The sequence below is a fragment of the Simochromis diagramma genome, unplaced genomic scaffold (genome assembly GCF_900408965.1).
Source record: "Simochromis diagramma unplaced genomic scaffold, fSimDia1.1 OVJJ01000293.1, whole genome shotgun sequence".
In the NCBI taxonomy this organism is placed as follows: domain Eukaryota; kingdom Metazoa; phylum Chordata; class Actinopteri; order Cichliformes; family Cichlidae; genus Simochromis; species Simochromis diagramma.
Window position 1 is genome coordinate 12906248 of NW_024386801.1, and position 21266 is coordinate 12927513.

General features: G+C 39.9%; 2 protein-coding genes across 2 annotated transcripts; one reads left to right on the top strand and one right to left on the bottom strand.

The window, feature by feature from the left end:
• Positions 1-521: 521 nt before the first annotated feature.
• On the top strand, positions 522-4296 carry LOC120730508 (brain aromatase-like). The gene is made up of 9 exons (XM_040026943.1): positions 522-800; positions 1619-1769; positions 1873-2027; positions 2115-2291; positions 2416-2530; positions 2616-2730; positions 2808-2970; positions 3061-3302; positions 3410-4296. Exons 1-9 carry the CDS (start codon positions 653-655, stop codon positions 3638-3640), a joined length of 1497 nt encoding a protein of 498 aa, XP_039882877.1. The 5' UTR covers positions 522-652; the 3' UTR covers positions 3641-4296.
• A 377-nt stretch (positions 4297-4673) lies between these two features.
• On the bottom strand, positions 4674-21197 carry ap4e1 (adaptor related protein complex 4 subunit epsilon 1). Its single transcript, XM_040026905.1, has 21 exons — positions 20858-21197; positions 18451-18522; positions 18208-18331; positions 17478-17551; positions 17272-17393; positions 17009-17168; positions 16753-16919; positions 16595-16668; positions 16386-16508; positions 16188-16297; positions 15957-16096; positions 14953-15065; positions 14715-14833; positions 10612-10914; positions 10038-10149; positions 9822-9960; positions 9472-9727; positions 7800-8351; positions 7517-7707; positions 7285-7445; positions 4674-6820 (listed from the first exon to the last, which is right to left on the bottom strand). Exons 1-21 carry the CDS (start codon positions 20996-20998, stop codon positions 6660-6662), a joined length of 3414 nt encoding a protein of 1137 aa, XP_039882839.1. The 5' UTR covers positions 20999-21197; the 3' UTR covers positions 4674-6659.
• Positions 21198-21266: the final 69 nt, after the last annotated feature.

Consider the following 21266-nt stretch of genomic DNA (forward strand, 5'->3'; position numbering starts at 1 on the left):
GATTTTCTATATATATATATATATATATATTTGTATTTGGACCTTGAATTGAGACACTGTGTTTGATATTAGACTTTAATATTAAATCAGTTTCTGCGTCTGGCATCTTGCTTATTTAGTCTATTTATTTATAATGAGCTCACATTTCGCTGCTCATCAGTGTCCTTCTGAACAACATGCAGTCTGACAGCAGCAAATTCATGTTGTTCAATTTTCTGCAGCACAGTGATGAAAAACTTAAGATACATGACAAAATACTGTAATTGTAAAATAACTATAAAGGTATAAATAGTTTAGAAAATATCAAAGACAATAAGTAAGATAAGGGCTAATGACCCTATAATTGTAAGATAACAGACATCATTATGAAAAAAAATCATAATGATGTCTGTAATTACTGTATATTTGATGCTAACTACTTCAGTGATACAAACAGTTAATGATAAAGGTTGATGTGGGTGTATTTTGGTTTGAATGTGGCTCAGTGCTATGTTACGTCCTAGACTGAAGGACAGACTCCACAGGAGATAAGAGAGGGGGAAACCCACAGGTTGATCATCTTCTGTTTTGTCTGCTGCTTATTAAAAGATCTGAACGCAGACTGCAGACACACTGTGTGTGTGTGCTCCATTGGGTGTACCTGGCTAGAGAAATGCAGAGGATGCTGTCGGTAGAGGAGCTCATCGCTGGCCCCATGGTGGCTGATAGAGCGTCAGAAGTCACTGCTGTCCTGCTACTTCTGCTGCTGTTGCTGCTGCTTTTCACCACCTGGAGACAAAGAAAACAGTCACACATACCAGGTAGGCACTAATATATATATACATATATACATATATATATATATATATATATATATATATATACATATATACATATATATGTACATATATATATATATACATATATACATATATATATATACATATATACATATATATATATATACATATATACATATATATATATATATAGTATACACACACACACATATTGATATAATGTTGATATAATGGAATAACATGTTCCTTATAGAGAGTTATTTAGGATGAATAATAGGATTTGATAAATAAGGTAAAGATTTTTTAATTGTAATTTGAAGTGTATTTAGAGTGAAATTACTGTAATTACTGTACTAACTATAAGTATTTATATACCATATTAATTAAAGGCTCCAAAGTGTCTTTTTATATCATTTAGCCATCCACTGCAAAGGAATCAGATACAGAGTAAAGTCAGCAAGCATCTAATGACAAAGAAAGGGAAACCCTCATATACACAGAAGGTCTGCAATTCATCAATGACAAAACAAGGTTTACTCAACCATCACAGAGCGTGTTCCTTGTCTATTAAAACTATCACAAACAGTCTCTGTTTTGCAGCTCCAGGTGCAAATTCCTGTATACTGATGAAAATGGTTCATGCAGAAGTCAAATAACAGTTACACACAGAACAAAGAGTGCCGTCCTTACTTGCCACTCTCCTATATACTAAGATCAGAGCCTGGCAGCTATCCCAAAAAAATACACTATCTTTCTCAAATTAAACTCAACAGACAAGGTTCTTGCTAATTTGCAGTAGAAGTGGGAGTCTACTATCATAACCCATTTCTCTCTGTCAGGTCCTTCCTTCTTAGCAGGACTCGGTCCCATTCTCTCCTACAGCAGGTTCATCTGGTCTGGGATTGGAACAGCGTGTAACTACTACAACAACAAATATGGGAGCATTGTGCGGGTGTGGATAAACGGAGAGGAGACCCTGATTTTGAGCAGGCAAGTGGGTTGTTTTTTTTGTTTTTGTTTTTTAGAATAAACCAAACTTGTTTTACAGTAAACTTTCAGACAGGATAAAGGTAAAGCCTGGTTTCTTCTGCAGGTCCTCTGAAGTGTACCACGTTTTGAGGAGTGCCCACTACACCTCCAGATTTGCGAGCAAAAAAGGACTCGAGTGCATCGGCATGTACGGAAATGGTATCATTTTCAACAGTGATGTCCTGCTTTGGAAAAAAGTGAGAACATATTTTTCTAAAGGTGAGCGATTACCACACACTGACAGCACATACTGTGGTTAGACTATTGCTTTCTTGAACTGTGGAGCTACTGAATGTTACTGTGCAGCTCTGACTGGACCCGGCCTGCAGAGGACCGTAGGAATCTGTGTGAGCTCCACAGCCAAACACCTGGACAACTTACAGGATATGACTGACCCCTCTGGACATGTGGATACTCTCAATCTCCTGAGAGCCATCATTTTGGACATCTCCAACAGGCTGTTCCTAAGAGTGCCGTTAAATGGTCAGTTGCGTGTTTACTGCACATAGATTCCTAAAACCGCATACTATCTGCAAGAAATTGTGACGCATGAGCTCTGGCGCTGCATCTATTGATTTTGTTGTTGTTGTTCTTTTTAATAATTCAGAGAAAGACTTATTGATGAAAATTCACAACTACTTTGAGACCTGGCAGACAGTTCTAATAAAACCAGATATATTCTTCAAGGTTGGATGGCTGTACAACAAGCATAAGAGAGCAGCGTAAGACACCTCGTCTCACAGTAAGTCAGTATTGTGGTTTGCGATTTCTTCAACCTAATGTTTGTGTTGCTTTTTGTGCCAACAGACAGGAGCTGCAAGATGCGATGGAGAGCCTGCTTGAAGTTAAGAAAAAGATGATTCATGAAGCCGAGAAACTGGACGACGAGCTCGACTTTGCAACAGAGCTCATCTTCGCCCAGGTCGGTCTCTTTGGAGGGATTTTTGTCGTCCCCCGATACAATTGTCTTTTCTTATTCCCGTCTGTTGTGTTTAACAGAACTACGGAGAGCTATCAGCAGATAATGTCAGGCAGTGTGTGCTAGAGATGGTAATCGCAGCCCCCGACACACTTTCCATCAGCCTCTTCTTCATGCTGTTGCTGCTGAAACAGAGCCCGGACATAGAGCTGCAGCTAGTGGAGGAGATGACCACCGTCTTGAGTTAGTGCAGCTTTACAGTGTTTCCAATATTCCATATTCACAGTTTCACTCTGGTGAGTAGAAGTATTCTGACAGATCTTTCATTTTCAGATGAAAAAGACGTGGAAAATATCGATTACCAAAGTCTGAAAGTGATGGAGAGCTTCATCAACGAGTCTTTGAGGTTTCATCCTGTGGTCGATTTCACAATGAGGAAAGCTCTGGAGGACAACAACATCGCAGGTACAAAAATCAAGAAAGGCACCAACATCATTCTCAACATTGGCCTCATGCACAAAACCGAATTCTTCCCCAAGCCTAAAGAGTTCAACCTCACGAACTTTGAAAAAACGGTAAGTGAGCAGAGTGTAGTTCAGCAATAAATGTTTCATGGTTTAAACTAAAAAAAAAAAACCATGCACACACACACATTTGAGTCTTTGCTTTCTCTCTTTGGCAGGTACCCAGTCGTTACTTCCAGCCCTTTGGCTGCGGGCCTCGTTCCTGTGTGGGCAAACACATCGCCATGGTGATGATGAAGGCCATCCTGGTCACTCTCCTGTCTCGGTACACTGTTTGTCCTCGTCAAGGCTGCACGCTCAACAGCATCAAGCAGACCAACAACCTGTCACAGCAGCCAGTGAAAGACGAGCACATCCTGGCCATGCACTTCATCCCACGAACGACATAACCCCACAACATCAAGCTGCGAAACATAACAGCGCTTTTTACACTTCAGATGAAAACATCTTGAAATGGGTTTAAAGGCCTTAATGAAGTCCTGTACTAGGAAATACTCACAGTAAATTTGTATTAACAGCACATGTACTCCAAATTAAACTTTACTAATCTTTAACAAAGTACACTTGTTAAGTATAGATTTCTGATTAATGTTTTGACAGTGTACACAGCTCATACATTTAATAAAGATGCATTTACAATGACTGAAATAACTGAAGAAAAAAATCACATGCAGAGGAACAATGGTTCTGTATTTACATTAGTTTTATTTGTATTATGTTTTCAGTTTGATATCAGTTTCTTCTCATCTCATTTAGCATCTGTTGTTTTGTAAGTGGGTCACCCAAACATTACATTACTACAGGAGCTGCTCAGCTACAGAATCTCACGCTATGAAGCTTTCTCAAAATTTCTCAAGCTACAGTAAACTGTTGCAATGGTGGCACAGTGATTGGTCCTGAGTTCAACTCCACCACCTGGCTTGGGCATGATCTCTCCGGGTACTCAGTGTAGTCTCATTTTTGGCTGTGTTGACAAATTTGGTCAAATTAACTTGAGACTTTTTACTCTGTGGTTTTGTAATTACCCAACATTATGCCTGATTTTTAAAAAAGGTTTTTTAGTTTATATAACTAAAAATAAAGCTATAGAAAAAGTACATTATGGCTAAGAACAATAACCCTTTTCATGAATAATTTACCGTAAATAAAATTGCATTTACTTTGCCTTTGTGGGTATTTCTATGTTATATAATCAGTGTAGAAATATGCTATAATGCTGTATATACTTCAGCTTCACCATGCAAACAACTTCACATAAAAAAGCTCATTTTAAATATTCATTTTCATTATTGTGCAGAATCAGTAGTTCATATAAATTTTCGTATTATTACTTCCTGTTTCACACCCAGTACATGTGTTAATAAGAATAAACTCCATGAGAGCCTCAATTTATTAAATAACCAATGAGTCAAAGTCAAAGGGTCATTTTCACATGTTGAATTTATTCATAAGTTAACTGAATGTAATGACAGGCACTCCAAGAAACAAGGATGTTTTTTTTCCTCTGTACCACAGGCACAAATCAAACATGCCGTACTGGCATTAAAACATAAGGCGTAGGGTTAAAACTGAGTATTAGAGACACTGTTAGCATCACACTGTGCTTCAAACCAGCACACAGGCATAGAAGAAACGCAGAAAGCAAACTTTCCCTTCAGGCTGAATTACTTAAAACAAGCCAAAACATGTCAAAGAAACATACAGGTGTAATCTGGCACAGACCAGTCAAACAGCACATGAAGAACAATGGTTCCCTTTCTTTCAGTGAAATGCATGTAAACATTTTGTAAGAATATAAACACATAAATATGTTCTTTTAATACTGCAGTCATACAAAAATATAACAACCCTTAACATCCACCTAATGAGAAACATGAGTGCTTAAATAATCAGTCCATACCGTCCAAGACAGACCGCTCACTGTACGTGTCAGAAAGAAAAAAGGGGAAGTTCACGTCAGCCGCGAGCAGGCCAACTGGATATTTTACAAATATTTACAACACTTTAAATTTCATTGGAAGACGACCATGAATATGCCAAACATGACCGATCAAATGCTTCAATTTCTTATTAACCTCCACGTGGAGTCGTTGTCAGTATCGTCCTGTGCTTTTTCAATAAAGGAGCAAAAGAGCTGCAAATAAAATGAACTAGTGCAAATATACTGTGCGCTCATCCATTCAAGAGACTAAATCAAAATCAGAGGACAAGCTGCTGATTCTTGGAAAATAATCAAACACTGCACTTCTGTTTAGCATCTCATGAGACAAGTCTGTAAAAAGTGAACAAGAGAGCATCTTTCTTCAGTTTTATTTGCATTTCAGCCTGCTGTTATTATGGTGAAAGTCAAAAAAAAAATTAAAAGTGTAGCAATTCTGTAAATCCGAGGTTCAGTTGTAAGCAGGAAAAGGTGGTTGGGCTGGTTTTACCATGAGATTTATCGCTAGATCATGATTGGATCAAGTAGAAATAATCTCCATTAAGCGTCTTTAAATATTAAAGCTAGCATGCTTTACATTTACTGGGCATTAGCCATCACAGCTCAATAGGGCTAATATGTTAAAGGTGTAGAATGTATATAGTGGTGCTGCTAATTTTGAAACCGCAACGTTTGCATTTTATCAACCACCGTGCTGGTTTTTTGGAGAGAGAAGCAATCAATCAGCCTCAAGGGGCCATTTTTGGTTAGTGCTGCATATTTAGCAACCATGCTTGGCTAACGAACTAATAGAAAGTGGCTTAGTGATGACATGATCCTTCAGTTTCTCTGCCGTGGCCGTCATGTAATCCTTCTGATTTGTCTGTGGTTATTCATACACTGAAGTTGCTACACTATCTTTTCTTCAATGCATCTGTTGTAAATGTGAAAGTGGAAGAGGGACAAGTGACTGTGGACTTACTCGCTCCACTGTTATGATTGTTGTAGCCTAGAAACTGTATTTCAGATCACAAAAAATATATATCTTCTCTCTGGTGTACAGGAAAAAGAAACAACTGAGAACTTCATTATTTTACACTTTGAGAATTTTCTGTTATACAAAGCATACCATCAGAATTTAACCAGGAAGAAGGCTTCAATTGTTTAGTGATTATGGAGCTCTTTCACGACTAAAAGGCAATAATGAAACACCCACAGATGATTAAACACCATCATTTGACCCTGAGCTTTTAACCTGCCATGTCTTTCAATGAGTTATAGTTCTGCCAAATAAATAAAACCAAATCTTACTAAATAACTTTGAGTGAAATTCATAAAGACCGCAAAATAAAGATCAAAAGCCACAACAGCAGGTTTCTCCTTTTCTGTTCAGCACTTCAGCTCTGTGTACCTTCCTCTTCAGTGAGGGTCTGGTGGGTTTAGTTCCTCAGTGGTTTCAGTGGTGGTGAGTGGTGCTGCAGCTCTGAGTCTCAGAGGCTCTGTAAAGCTCTCTGGCAGTGGTAGATCAGGCAGTCGGGCAGGTCGGGCACCGGCGACCGCAGCCAGACAGCCAGCCAGCCGGCATTCACCCGGCAATGCATCAGACACGGCAGATCCTGAAGGAGACGGCAAGCTACGATTCCTTCCATGCCTGAGCAGAAAACAATGAAGGTTACTCAGTGTGAAAATACAGCAAAAAGTATAGGACACATTAATATCTATGTCTCCTTTTCTGTATGCAATTTTAAAATCTTCTTCTTCTTCCCCTTTGTAATGCTGTTTATTGGTACCGCCGTGTTATTTAATGATGTTCATGCTGCATACAAGCAAAAGTTAAAGTTGTAAGTTTTCTTCATAAACTCCTAACTACACCTCATTAGAGGCATATTTGACGTATAGTCAAGCTGCATTATCTCATCTTCTTAATTAATGTAGTTTTTTAAAACAGTTATTCCTAATGTTAAGAATAAATATACAGTAGTTACCACAGATGAGTTGGTGAATATTCTAACACATACATATTGATGTGAATGCTGCTTTTATATGTATTAAGCATAAAATGATACTCTCAGTTTGAACAGCTTGAATATGAGCAGGAAACAAATGTTCATTCACCTATAACTTCCACAACATGAAGCTGGAGCTTCTTCTTCAGAGCATTCAGAGTGGCTGTGAGAGGTTCTTGGTTGTCATTTATCAACGTCAGATTCTGCTTTGTGTCGTGAGAGAAGGAAAGCCACATCGTCCCGTATTCCTCTGTGGACACCACAAAAGGCCTGCAGGAAACTTGGATTAATTTTATGTCACTTAAATGCTGCACTTCAAATACGAGCACTACATATCTCACCTGATGAAGCTGGTTAAAGGGACTTTATATGAAAACTGCAATGACTGAGACGTCCCAGCAGGCAGCTGGTAAGATACCGTCCCGACGACCTCGACGTGAACCGCAGGCCTCTTCACAGTTAGAGAATACTGGCCCACTGCTACACTGTGGCTTGTCACCTCCCCCGCTGGACTATCACATAGGCAGGATACCTAAAAATAAACAATACAACGAAGCAACCTCATTATAAAAGACTAATGGACACCAAACGACTCTATTGATCATTTTCTACTGAATAATTTACCTCAAGTTCTTCAGAGTCGACCTGAAGCAGCATCTGTTGTATGGCAGACTCGGAGGAGTTCATAATAAAAACAACTAATATTAATGAATCTTCCTTCTGCACATGACAGGCTGAGAGATTCAGGCTTTGGTTGGCACACAAAGGAGCGATTTCTGAGTGTGAAAGGCCAGAAAGCTCTGCAGGAAGATAAGAATCCAGACACACTTCTGTTAGTCTGCCTGGGTCGTTATGTGGACCAGGATCAGCAGCTACCACACAGTTATCCCTGCGGAGAGCAGGGTTACATCCCTTTGTGTCAGATTCTGTTAACTCTGCCTCTGCGTGACAGGTGCCATTAGCAGTAGTGAGGCTCTGAGAGAGCTGAGATGTCTGTTCTGCCAGCTCTGAGGCGTTGTTGGAGTCTAGTAGGTTGTTACACAGCAGGTTATCTACAGCACTGGGAGGAGAGATGAGGGAGCTGGATATTTGCTCGTTTGCGTTAAGGGACGAGCCCAGACTTTGACCTTTGGCTTTTCTTCGGAATCGCTGTGGCGTCGGCTCAGATTTTCCCATCTGTTAGAAGCAAAAACACATATATGTAGGAAAAATGTTCAGAATCAGCAATGCGAATAGCTGCACAAATAGCTCCACGTTAAACACTTTCACTTATAGCAGGGGTTTTAAATGAGAATTGGCCCTGCAAGGTCTCCAATGGACTTTGAAATGCGTGTTCAAGACATACCTATGCAAGTTTAAATGAAAGTTTAAATGAAAGAACTACTAGAACTTTTTATGCATTTATCATGTAATTTCAAAGATCTGGCCCACTTAAGATCAAAGTGGGCTGCATGTGGTCTATGATGTAAAATGAGTTTGACATCCTTAAATTAATAGCATTAGTAGATCCTACAACCCGAGAAAATGTTCAGCCAATCATTGAATATGTTCTAAAAAGCAACACCTTTTGTCTCATCTTAGACTCACAGAGTAGCTAAATGGGCCTCACAAAAATGTAAGAAATGTTTGGTTCATCATCATTAATTTTGATAATAAAAACAGACGAGTGTTCATCCGGTCCTCTTTGTTGCCCTCTATGTTGAAATTGCCAAAAATGTAAAAATAGATTAACACATATTTTATTCAGGGCTACCTTCAGGGATGAAGTGCGATCATAAAGTTCCACAACTCTGGCCATAAATATCAAAAACCGTCACTGATTTAAATGCTCCTTAAAGGTCATCTCCTTTGGCAACACTCCAATGTTTTCAGTGTGGCTGCTATTTTTGAATCAGAGGAACTCCTGTTCTACCCCACTGCCCTTGTGGGTGATGCATGCTTTATCTCCTCCTCATTTCAAAATGATGACCCTTCAAAAGAATGAATTAATTAAATGAAGGCAGGCAAATCTGGTGAGTTGGGTGATAAGCACAGACTGAGTTGTCGAGGCCAAAAAAATATAATCATTTTAATTGTATGTTAAATGTGCTGTCAGTAGGCACATTATGACATGTACAAGTGATGAGCTTGTTTACAGCATAACTGACTCCGGTGACAGTTTAAACTCTGACCTGATGCCCTAAAACTCCTGTGGCTAAAGTGTTTTCGGTGATCCTCCACATAAAAATCAGAACAGTCTGAACCATAAGCTGATGCTTGCTCTTTGCACATATGGTATATGGACTGTTAACCTCACCAGAGACACAGAGCTTTGGGAAGCCAGGCCAACAAACAGCGAAGAAGCCAGCTGCTGTTTCTCTTGTTCAGGCTCTGGGGTCGGTGTCTGAGTTGGAGTTTGGCTGTGCAAACTGTCGCCTTCGCCCTGCCGGCCGGGAGACTGAATGGGACTGGGAACCTCAACCTGTGCAGCTTCCTCTACAGGTTCTCTCTGGACCAGATAGCCCTCCCTTCCCCACACCCTCTTTATGCCATCCAGCTTCAAAGCTGAAGAGCTGAAACACAAACAGCAAGTCTTCAGTGTGAATTCAACACTAAAACTAGGAACTTGATTACACCAACAAATGCATGCATGTGGTGTCCACATACCCTCCTTTGTGTGAGAGGTCAGCGCTATCCCCTGACAGACCCGAGCTCATGGACAACAGTGTAGGAGACTGTCTGTCAGTGATGCTGCAGGAGGACATGCTGATAGGCAGAGAAAGGCCATAGGGCTCCAGGCTCAAGGCTGAGATAGACAACAAAGTCAGAACAAATCCAAACAAGATGCCGAATGTGCTGCCAAGATATTTATCTACATTTTACCTTTTGACTGATCTAATTCCTCCTGCCGTTGGTGGGGAGGTTTGTATGGAGCAGCGCCGGCAGCCAACGCCTCTGACACAAATCTGTCAAGAAATGACAGCGAGGAATCCACCTAAAAACAATCAAACAGTCACGCAAAATTGCCGCAGGACTGAAGACGTTGCGCCTGAGTGCTCTGTGTGCTTTGCTCAGCTACACAAAAACATATAATTACTAATTTATGTGTTTAAAATAAAATTCTTGGCCAAAAGAAGAGAGATTGGTTTTCTTGCTCTCTAAATGAATGAAAGTGAGTCTGATACTGAATGAAGTTCTCTGGAGAGCTCCGCCCTTCAGACTTCTCCAGACATGTTACAGGTTTGATTACTCATAAAATGAATAATGTGATTACGGTAAAGGCTGTCATCAATCTAATCAATTTTGCACCCTGAGGGGTGTTTCCATGAAGTGTTTGCAGGTTTTCACAACCGTCAACTAACCTGCTTTTACTGTGAAAAGAGCTACAGAGTTAATATTTAAATGTTATTAATGTGGCCGGGTTCTCTGCTCATTGCAAACAAGTTAAACACGTTACCTCCAGAGTCTCTGGTTTGGCACCTCGTGGCAACACCCTGGCTCTTAGTTCAGGGTCTTGGCTGAGGTACTGCAACTCATGCGCCCTTTGTCTCAGCACTGTATCCAAGGAGCTGCTGTATGTCTCAGAAACCTCCTGAGTTACAGAAGCATCAGCGCCACCTTTGCAGAGTTTGGTCATGGCCATGAGGACCCAGCTCTTGGTTTCACTACTGCTGTTCTTCATGTCCAAAAGTTTGGCTAGCAGGCTCAGGACTTCAGCAGGTTCAAGATCCTCCCTCAAATGAGAGTATTCCCCAAGCACCTGGGAATTACAGAGAGTAAGTAAAGGGTTAGCATATGTAGCCCTGGCTGTATAAGTAGCTCATTATTTAAATTTGTTCATTAATATTGATAGTTAATTGCAAATGTTTAATGTGTTCAAGAATGTATACAAATGCCTGCAAAGTATGTGATGTGTGTCAGTTAAATGCACAACCTTTTTATTTGTATTTTGAGGTTTATGTCATTATTTTTGATATGGTATTGATATGTACTACAGCTCCAGTGAACCCTGAAGTAGTCTCAGGTAGAGGGGTGGGAGTAAGTGGGGAGCCGTGTGCACTCTGCAGGAAGCGAGAGAGACGAGAGCTGAACAGTGTCGAGTGAACGCAGAGTTCATAGAAGGGCGACAGACGCATTTTCGGGTTGACGGATAGTTAACTGGAGTCGAGAACTGTTGTACCCTACTGTGAGGTAAATGTGAATTTTGTCTAACACTTGTACCCAATGTTATTGTGTAAAACGGGCTAACTGCTAACATATTCGCTAAGCTCTTGTTCTGCTCTGTTTTTATTTATTAAGCTAATGCTAAGATTGAACTGTACTGTTGTTTGCACGTGCTTTTATTTTTACTGCTTGGCAACAAGTGAAGCGACCATATTGTTTTAGGTCCCAACGCACCCGAGCCACGACTCAGGCCTGCAACGAGGGGTTTGCTAGCAGAAAGACTGTAGCACTTGAGGTGTGTGTGTGTTTGGTGAGAGTGTGTGTGGGCCCACAATATTATTTGATTATTTTGTTTCTGTTGAGGTAGACACCTTACCATTGTTTAACAAACTTTATTGATTTTACTTATTTCCTTTGTGTTGTTAATTCAGCATTCACTAAAGTGGAGTTAACTTTATAATTGACCTGCTTGTGTGTGATTTATTTCCATATAGTGTAGTTTTATTGCATATTTAATACCATAAGCATTAAAAAGGGAGTATCAATAGGAAAGTAACAACAGGAACCCAAAGCCCCTCTCAATAGAACGTGGGACGGGTGTTACACATAAATATTAATGAAGTTCTGTAGAACGCTTTTAGTTGCAACAAAGGAAAACTGTAAACTTGTTGTTGTCTCTCTCTTTAAACTAGTGTCACCTTCTGTAGTGATACCCAAAGCAAGTAGTTTCTCCACCTATTTCTAAAGAACAGTTCCTGGTTATGATCCCGTTTTCATACAGCACTGTGCAAAAGTCTTGAGCCAGCCCTCATTTTTTTATATTTTGCTTCCAAGGAGCAACTCTTTTAAAATGGTCTTGAGGAATACTTCTTCAGGCTTTGTGAAGGTTTTTTAAAGTTTTTCTTTGGATATTGGCTGCTTTGTCCCCCATTTTCAGTCCAATCTCAGTCCTGAGCCACTTAATATGGACATATGAATTATTCAAGCAGTTAATTCAAGGGATGAACTAGTGTTTTACCTACACATACAATAGACAATTTTGCAAAGAACCAGTATTAATCTGTATCTTTAAGTATTTTGTTAGTGGTCACAGTGGAAGGGTGGTTATTAAGCCATTCTTAAAGAAGGGAAACTGCTACCCCTTTTTACAGGTGTGGTGTGATCAGGAGAGAGGAATAATAGTGGGTGTCTAGGCCACCTGTTTAATACACTGGAGGCTGGTTTAGTGTTGCGGTTCAACTAGTTTGGTTATTTGAGTCCTTTTAAAAATGTAATTCTTTATAAATTCAGTAGTCAAAAGATCAAAGTTACCACATAATCCACTTTAATGTGAGGCAACATTTGTGCTCCTTTATTAGCTGATCTCTTTGGGTTTCCCGACTCTTGGGTCAGGAAAAAGCAAACACATTTGCACTTGTTCTTGTTGGTTACTGCCTCTATATCTCAAGCTAACACATATTAACCTGGCTGTGTTGTTTGTTTGTTTTTTGTCACAGGCTTCAGTTCCTGTGAGCTGACTAACATGTTCTCGACCAGACTCAGATATGACTAAGCGTTCAGCTTCTGGATCCTGAAACCTGTGCAGAATTTGTACATTCATATTTTTTCACAGCACTGATTTTATTTTTCCTCCAGTTATTTTTCGGAACATTAATTTACAAACCGGATTGCAAAAAAGTTGGGACACTAAATAAATTGTGAATAAAAACTGAATGCAATGATGTGGAGATGGCAAATGTCAATATTTTATTCAGAATAGAACGTAGATGACAGATGAAAAGTTTAATCCGAGAAAATGTATCATTTCAAAGGAAAAATATGCTGATTCAAAATTACACGGTGTCAACAAATCCCAAAAAAGTTGGGACAAGTAGCAATAAGTAAAAAGTAAATTTGAGCATAACGAAGAGCTGGAAGACCAATTAACACTAATTAGGTTAATTGGCATGATTGGGTATAAAAAGAGCTTCTCAGAGTGGCAGTGTCTCTCAGAAGCCAAGATGGGTAGAGGATCACCAATTCCCACAATGTTGTGCAGAAAGATAGTGGAGCAATATCAGAAAGGTGTTACCCAGCGAAAAATTGCAAAGACTTTGCAGTTATCATCATCAACTGTGCATAACATCATCCGAAGATTCAGAGAATCTGGAACAATCTCTGTGCGTAAGGGTCAAGGGCGTAAACCCATACTGGATGCCCGTGATCTCCGGGCCCTTAAACGACACTGCACCACAAACAGGAATGCTATGCTACTGTAAAGGAAATCACAGAATGGGCTCAGGAATACTTCCAGAAACCATTGTCAGTGAACACAATCCACCGTGCCATCCGCCGTTGCCAGATGAAATGCTACAGTGCAAAGAAGAAGCCATTTCTAAGCAAGATCCACAAGCTCAGGCGTTTTCACTGGGCCAGGGATCATTTAAAATGGAGTGTGGCAAAATGGAAGACTGTTCTGTGGTCAGACGAGTCACGATTCGAAGTTCTTTTTGGAAATGTGGGACGCCATGTCATCCGGACCAGAGGACAAGGACAACCCAAGTTGTTATCAATGCTCAGTTCAGAAGCCTGCATCTCTGATGGTATGGGGTTGCATGAGTGCGTGTGGCATGGGCAGCTTGCATGTCTGGAAAGGCACCATCAATGCAGAAAAATATATTCAGGTTCTAGAACAACATATGCTCCCATCCAGACGTCATCTCTTTCAGGGAAGACCCTGCATTTTTCAACAAGATAATGCCAGACCACATTCTGCATCAATCACAACATCATGGCTGCGTAGGAGAAAGATCCAGGTACTGAAATGGCACGTCTGCAGTCCAGATCTTTCACCTATAGAGAATATTTGGCGCATCATAAAGAGGAAGGTGCGACAAAGAAGGCCCAAGACGATTGAACAGTTAGAGGCCTGTATTAGACAAGAATGGGAGAGCATTCCTATTTCTAAACTTGAGAAACTGGTCTCCTCCGTCCCCAGACGTCTGTTGAGTGTTGTAAGAAGAAGGGGAGATGCCACACAGTGGTGAAAATGGCCTTGTCCCAACTTTTTTGGGATTTGTTGACACCATGACATTTTGAATCACCATATTTTTCCCTTAAAATGATAAATTTTCTCAGTTTCAACATTTATTCCGTGATTTATGTTCTATTCTGAATAAAATATTGACATTTGCCATCTCCACATTGTTGCATTCAGTTTTTATTCACAATTTGTTTAGTGTCCCAACTTTTTTGGAATCCAGTTTGTAAAAGAATTTTGTATTTCAAGCACTTTAATATTTAACTGTATGACGTAAACCGAGCAGTAACTGCATGTACTGTTCTTTTGCTTCTCGCTCTTATTACATAATAATATAAAAGTCTATTAATGATCCACATCGTGAGAGCATCACTCACCCAGCTGATGACTTGGAGGAAGCGCTGTGGCAGTTTGCCAGGCTCTCCCCGCAGCAGAGGAATGTACGAATTCACAGCAAACAGCCTCAACTTCCTGTCTTCCTCCACACTGTCAAAGCCTGCGTATTTAGAGAGAAATTCATCATCCATCGTTCACAATTAAAATTTCAATCAATCAGCATCATATCAGTGAGCAAGAAAATCACAGCAGAATCATTTGAACGTGTGGGTTTCTCACCCTCAGACAGCAGTTTGAGAAAACTGTTAGGGATGTCAGGCTGCATCATGTCTCCACCAAGAGAAAACACAGTGTTCATCGTTTCTATGAACCACTCGTTATCTGGTGCATATGTACAGTGGTTTATAGGAAAATACAAGAAATTTAACAAACAAAGTATAAAAGATACACTTTGGGCAACAGGTTGGGGTAAACCCCAGACAGGTTGAAAATCTATCATAGAGAAAATTGCAGTGAATTTGTGAATTTGTACTAACTTAGCATCATAAATGACATTATATTTAAAAATATTTTGTTAATTTCTGTTTACTTTTTGTCACGTGATCTCAACCTCCAATTGTTGATAGTTATGTTTTAGCGCAATATTAACTCAAAAAAGTATCAAGGGTTTCCAATATAAAGAAACTTGAATGTTAATGTTTTCTCTAAATTCATCATATTATTGCTAGGAAGTATAAATTTACATCAGGATTTTTCAAAACCTTTTTTTGTGCAGTTTCATCATGCATTCACTGTGGGTGAAGAACACTGAGTCCCCACCACATGTCCATTTGTGAAATGTCCTAGCTACTAAATATTCTACAGTGAATTGTTAGAGGTTTTATCACAAAAGGAATTCTGGAAGAGTGGTTAAAAATTCCCATAAACAAGTTGTTACAACTGCAAAGGGTGAACTGACATCACATTATTTCCTATGGATTAAACATGGGAAGTCACTGAAACTCATATGCCCGTGAAGGAAGGTGACCAAATACTACTTGTGGTTAAAGGGTCGTTCTCCCATCTCTTCTTTACTTTTTAAAGTTTGATTTATGTGAAATCAAACCAGAAAAGCTGAAGTGACAGCCTGTTGTGACTCAGCACAACAACATAAGTTTACAAAGAGTTACTTTGAATATGAGTTTCTATGACTGTGATTTCTTAGTCGCAGCATTTTACAGCTCCAGAGGGCCACAGGAGTGATAATGAATGGACATTTAAGACGATTACACTTTAAAGGATATTTTTCCGCCAGTTCTGCCACCTTCCCCACCAGGTCAATGGTAGTGTGATCATCTTCACTGATACACAGAAACTCCAGCATCTTCTCAACAATGACTGTAACATTCTGGCCATTAGTGATGCGAAAGAGCAACTCCAGCGTCTACAAGACAAAAAAAAAGGAAGCCTGGTAATGCTAAAAACCTGCAACCTTACAACCTCACACGTTCAGATTACATCACCGTGAGCCTCACCTCGCGCTTAATAATGAGGTCAGGGTGATCAAGACACTCTATGATGGTCATCTGATGCTGCAAGGCCAGTTTAGGATCCTGCTGGACAACGTAGGTGAGGGCCTTCAGGCCTGCAGTATCATAGAGAAAGTGTTTTTGTTAGATTTTCAAAAAAAGAGACATTATTTATGTACAGTCGTGTTTCTCTTTGTCTCTTACCTAGATATTTTAGATTTATCTTGGGGGACAAAACAAAGTTTCCAATGCACTTTGCAGCTTTTTCCAAAAGGTCGGACTTTGGATGAATTGTGTAAATACATTTTACACACTCGTATAAAATAGCTGGAAATAAAGAGAAACGTATATAAGTGGCTGACAGAAGAACTTAAATGGTTACAAAAAGCATACTGATTAGAAACGCTGCATACCATAAGTGATGTTATGGTTCATCTCTGCTCTTTGTAAAGACTCATCAAGGACTTCATACATGACCTCACTTGTACTATGAAGAGAGAGAACATGCACAAAATCAGTGAAGAATCTGGTGATTTTAGTGAGATGTGAAGATGGGACAAATAATATCTACCTCTGATCATTTTTCCCAAGTAAGGAGAGTATTCTGAGCAGCTGAATTTGAAGCCATGGAGCAGGAACAGTGTGATAATTAAAATCCATGGGCAGCTTTCCTCCCACCACCTGCTTCAATATGGTGACAAAACTTGGCGTCAGGTCCTTGTAAGCTTCTGGGTTCTCCTGTATTAAAGCAAAAAAAAAAACAAATAAATACATACATATGTACATTTCAACAGAGTACTGCAAATTATGAGGAAACCAGTAACTACCTGGATCATCTGCAGGTAGATGTGTAGTGAGGCTGTCATCACACCAGGATCTTTGTCACAAAGAGCTTTGCGAAACTTGTTGTGGATGTGCTGAACTTGATTTGGTGCTATTAGGTAGAACTTGTACAGCGCCAGGACTGCTTTCCTTCTAATGATTTCTCTGAAAGTTTGTTCCGACAAAAACGTATTAATAAAAATATTCAAGCTCAACGGCACAAAGAAATATTCAACCATGCATGCAGGTGATGAGCAGCATTCATTACTTTGGGTGATTTAGTTTTTCCTCCACTAGAGGAAGGATTGCAGGGATCATATCTTTGGGGAACATCTGGCTGACAACAGTCAGAGCCATACACACTTCAATAAGATTTGTACTCTGAAGATCCTGTGAACACAAAACACGACAATCAAATATCCTAAATTCCCTTTTGGGCATCGTATGATGAATGTTGTGTAAGCCCACGCCCACCTTTAACACAGTGTTTACCAGGAGGAGCAGAAGCTCGTGACTTTCATTCAGAAATAAGGACACAGCGAGGTAACCTGAAAAACCACAAATAAACATATTTGTGACCAAAGCAGTCTAGCTTTTTCATATTTAACACTGATGTTGTAAATAAATCCATATTCTACAACATTCTCAACACTCTGAAGCTTTTAAAGTACCACCTTGTGTCTTTTTGTTGTATAAATCTTTATTGTTAAATCCTCAAAAATGACAGTATTATCCTTTAAATTAAGAAAAGAGGAGGGAGTAAGGCCACGTAAGGACTCGCACTGGAACATAAATGTAAAATGATTCATGAGACCAGGTGCGGTGGGGTTTTTTATTCCTTAGTGGTATTCTTTTACATGTCGTTCTGTGTGCCAAGGATTTAGAGGAAGATCAGCAGCTTTCAACAACCAGCTGGAGCCCACCTCCTGTCAGTACATTCTGTTCAGCTGACTCTCTCATCTCATCAACACCCTTCTCTTTTTCCCAAGTAATCAAACATGAGTTATGAAACTAGACATATGTCAGAATTTGCCACAAAGGACGAAGCTTTTATTGTTCCATGCAATATTCTCCTCGTTGTCCTAACAGGTTTATGCAACCTGCCTCATCATCAGCTGCTCCTCCTGGCCTTGTGTGTAGATCATAAGAACAAATGGGCCCTGACACATGAGACTCTGAGGAATGAGTTATTTATTAAACCTACCGACTCTCTTTTCCAGAACAGTGCCTTGCTGAGCCAGTTTAATGGCATGAATATAGCTGAAGGAAGCCTCGTAGCCCAACATTTCACAGTAGATCGATCGCACCATGAGCTCCTTCATCTGCCTCTGAATCAGATTATGACAAAAGGAAGAAGTAAACACATTGGTAACTTCGTGTCTCGGTGGAATTTTAATGTATATGATTTCTTGTGCAAGACAGCAGAGAAAAACCAGGAAAGATTTACCATGGTGGTGTTGGGAGAGGACACTTGTTCTTTGATCGCCAAAAGCTCATGCTGAATAAGTTTTTCTTCCTCCTATAGAAAAGGAGACAATGGGAAGTAAGATGAAATACATTGGTGGTTTACCGAGTCATGCTTATTTCAAGGTAGTGAGAAGTTTACAGCGAGCCAGTGATGCAAAGAAACATAAGTTTAAATGTATTTCAGACTGTGAGACGTCAAGGTTTATTCCTATAGAGTACTCCTACTGAACACGAGAATTATTTGAATTCTGTCATAAAGTTTTCGGCCTTGACGATACCTTGTAGAGCAGGGGTCTAAACTTAAATGAGCGTGGGCCACTGTTGGCACTGTCATCTCATTGGGGGCCACTTCAGTGTTCATGTAGTACAAAAACCCCCACAAAAAATAGAAAACACCCACAAATATTTCCAAAAATGTAGTGCGGGGTTTTTTTTTTTGCAAATAAACAAATTGGTACTCTCTTTCCTGCCAGACACGTGGCAGCACTTCTGCTAGAATTTTCCTACTAATTTCCTACTAAAATCCTAAGAAGCTCTATTTTCTCAAAAGCTTGATTTTATGAGTAATTCACTTTGAAACACTGGGAAATACTGGCATCAGTGGGCGAAACAGATGGCACTGTACTGTTAGAGACTTAAGAGTCTTCTGAATATTTCTTCACAGTCAAATGAATTGATAGGACTTGAAGATATGCAATAATGGGGTGGCGGTCATTGTTACTCATGTAATCAACCCTTCAAGTAGGACGGAAACTCTTTTGGGATATTAAGATATCTTCTTAATTCAGAAAAATGGGGAAATGTTTGCTTGGAATTTCCAAGATGGTGTGAAAAGTTGATTTTGACTGCTCCCTTTTCATAAGGAGTCTCCACAGCAAGTAGTTTTGCATGCTTAATTTGGCAGAGGTTTTACGGTGGATACTCTTCCTGAAACAACCTCAAAGGGGATTTGTATCTGTGCTCGGAAATGAACCAGCAAGCTTTTGCTTGCCAAAAGGTAACTGGAATATACAGACACACCATTTAACACCAAAGAAATGCAGTAAGAATTTCAGGTATGCAGGTTTAACAATACAAGGTTTATACAAACTGGCCACTTTATTAGTTACACCTAGCTCATACTAGTGACTAGTCACTCTCTTAATCTTCATGATGTGAAACTCCCATCCTACAAATACCAAAGGTGTTCTTTTGGACTAACATCTGTTGACTGTGGAGGTCATTTGAGTACAGTGACTCATTGTCATGTTCAAGAAACCGGTTTGAGATGATTTGAGTTTTGTGACATGGCATGTTATTCAGGTTATGGAGTTTAATTGATGCTCAGTTTGCACTGGGGTGCCCAACATGTGCCAAGAAAATATCTCTCACACCATTACACCAGCAGCAGCAGCCTGAACCACTGACACAAAGTAGGATGGATCCAAGATGTTTATGCCAAGTTCAGACCCAACCATCCAAATGTTCCAATAGAAAATGTGAAACCAGGCAATATTTTTCTAATCTTTTATTGTCCAATATTTGGTGACGCCATCCAAATTGTAGCCTCAGTTTCCTGTTCTTTTTTCCCCCTTTTATTAATCAGTTCCTCCAGTCAGTTTCCTGTTCTTAGCTGACAGGAGTGGCACCTGCTGTGGTCTTCTGCAGCTATAGCACATCTGCTTCACAGTTAAGTGTGTTGTGCATTCAGAATTTAAACATTCAGGCTTGCTCTTCTGTGTTTTCTCTTTTTCGGGCAATGTTCTCTATAAACTCTAGAGAAAATCCAAGCAGAGGAGCAATCTGACAGACTGAAATACTCAGACCAGCCTGTCTGACACTAAGAACCATGCCATGATCACCTAAATCACGGATGGTCAAGTTTGAACTTCAGCGGGTTCGCATGTCTAAATGCATGGAACTGCTGCAACGAAATTAGAGATTTGTGTTAAAAAGCAGTTGAACAGGTGTACCTTATAAAGTGGCAAGTGAGTGAATACTGCTGACTACTTGTCCTGTATGCATTGAGTGCTTTCTGCCACAGAGACTAGACGTGATAAATACCAGGATCCTGTCCAAAAAACATTTACCAAAACCTCGGAAATCCCAGAAGACGAACTTCTCCAATTTGTCTGAGTTTACGAAAATGAACATGAACGCACCAGTGAGGATAAATGCGTGAAGTAGCACTGCTATAATTTGTTCTGCCACATGATATTAACATGGCAAAAACAACACAACGCCTGTAAACCAGCCTCTAACTTAGTACAGTAATGTAAGGCCTCCAGTAAGTAGGTTAAACGTAAAGACATGCCTATAATGAGTTAGCACAGGCAGCTTAGCTTAGCAACCTTAGACGGTATCGTCAACTTATCTTGTTTTTAGTTCATTTCAAAGGGCAAACTCACATGTTTAGACGTTAGCTCAGTGATTCCTCTGATGAGGTTTCCTAGCTTTGAAGTAGAGGACAGTTTTGCAGACCCAGGGTGAGAGTCTAAAGAGAGGAGGCTCGGCAGAGCTGTCAGCGTCTTCTCCACAACATCGCTCATTTTGGCAGCTAAAAGCGGGCTAAGCAGCTGGCTTCTCTCTTATAACACACACTTATTAAATCGCTAAACATCACAATAAGAGTCTCTTACATACACACAGTAAATGTTACTAGTTAAATATTTAAAACGACTACAAGAGTTACAACACTGGCTCTTCTGTCGGCCATTGTTTTGAATCGGCAAGGCTTTTTGATGATGTCACTTCCGCTTGATTTGAAACTTTATTGGAAACCCTCAACAGTAACAGTGGGCCCTCACTCTGCTGAGA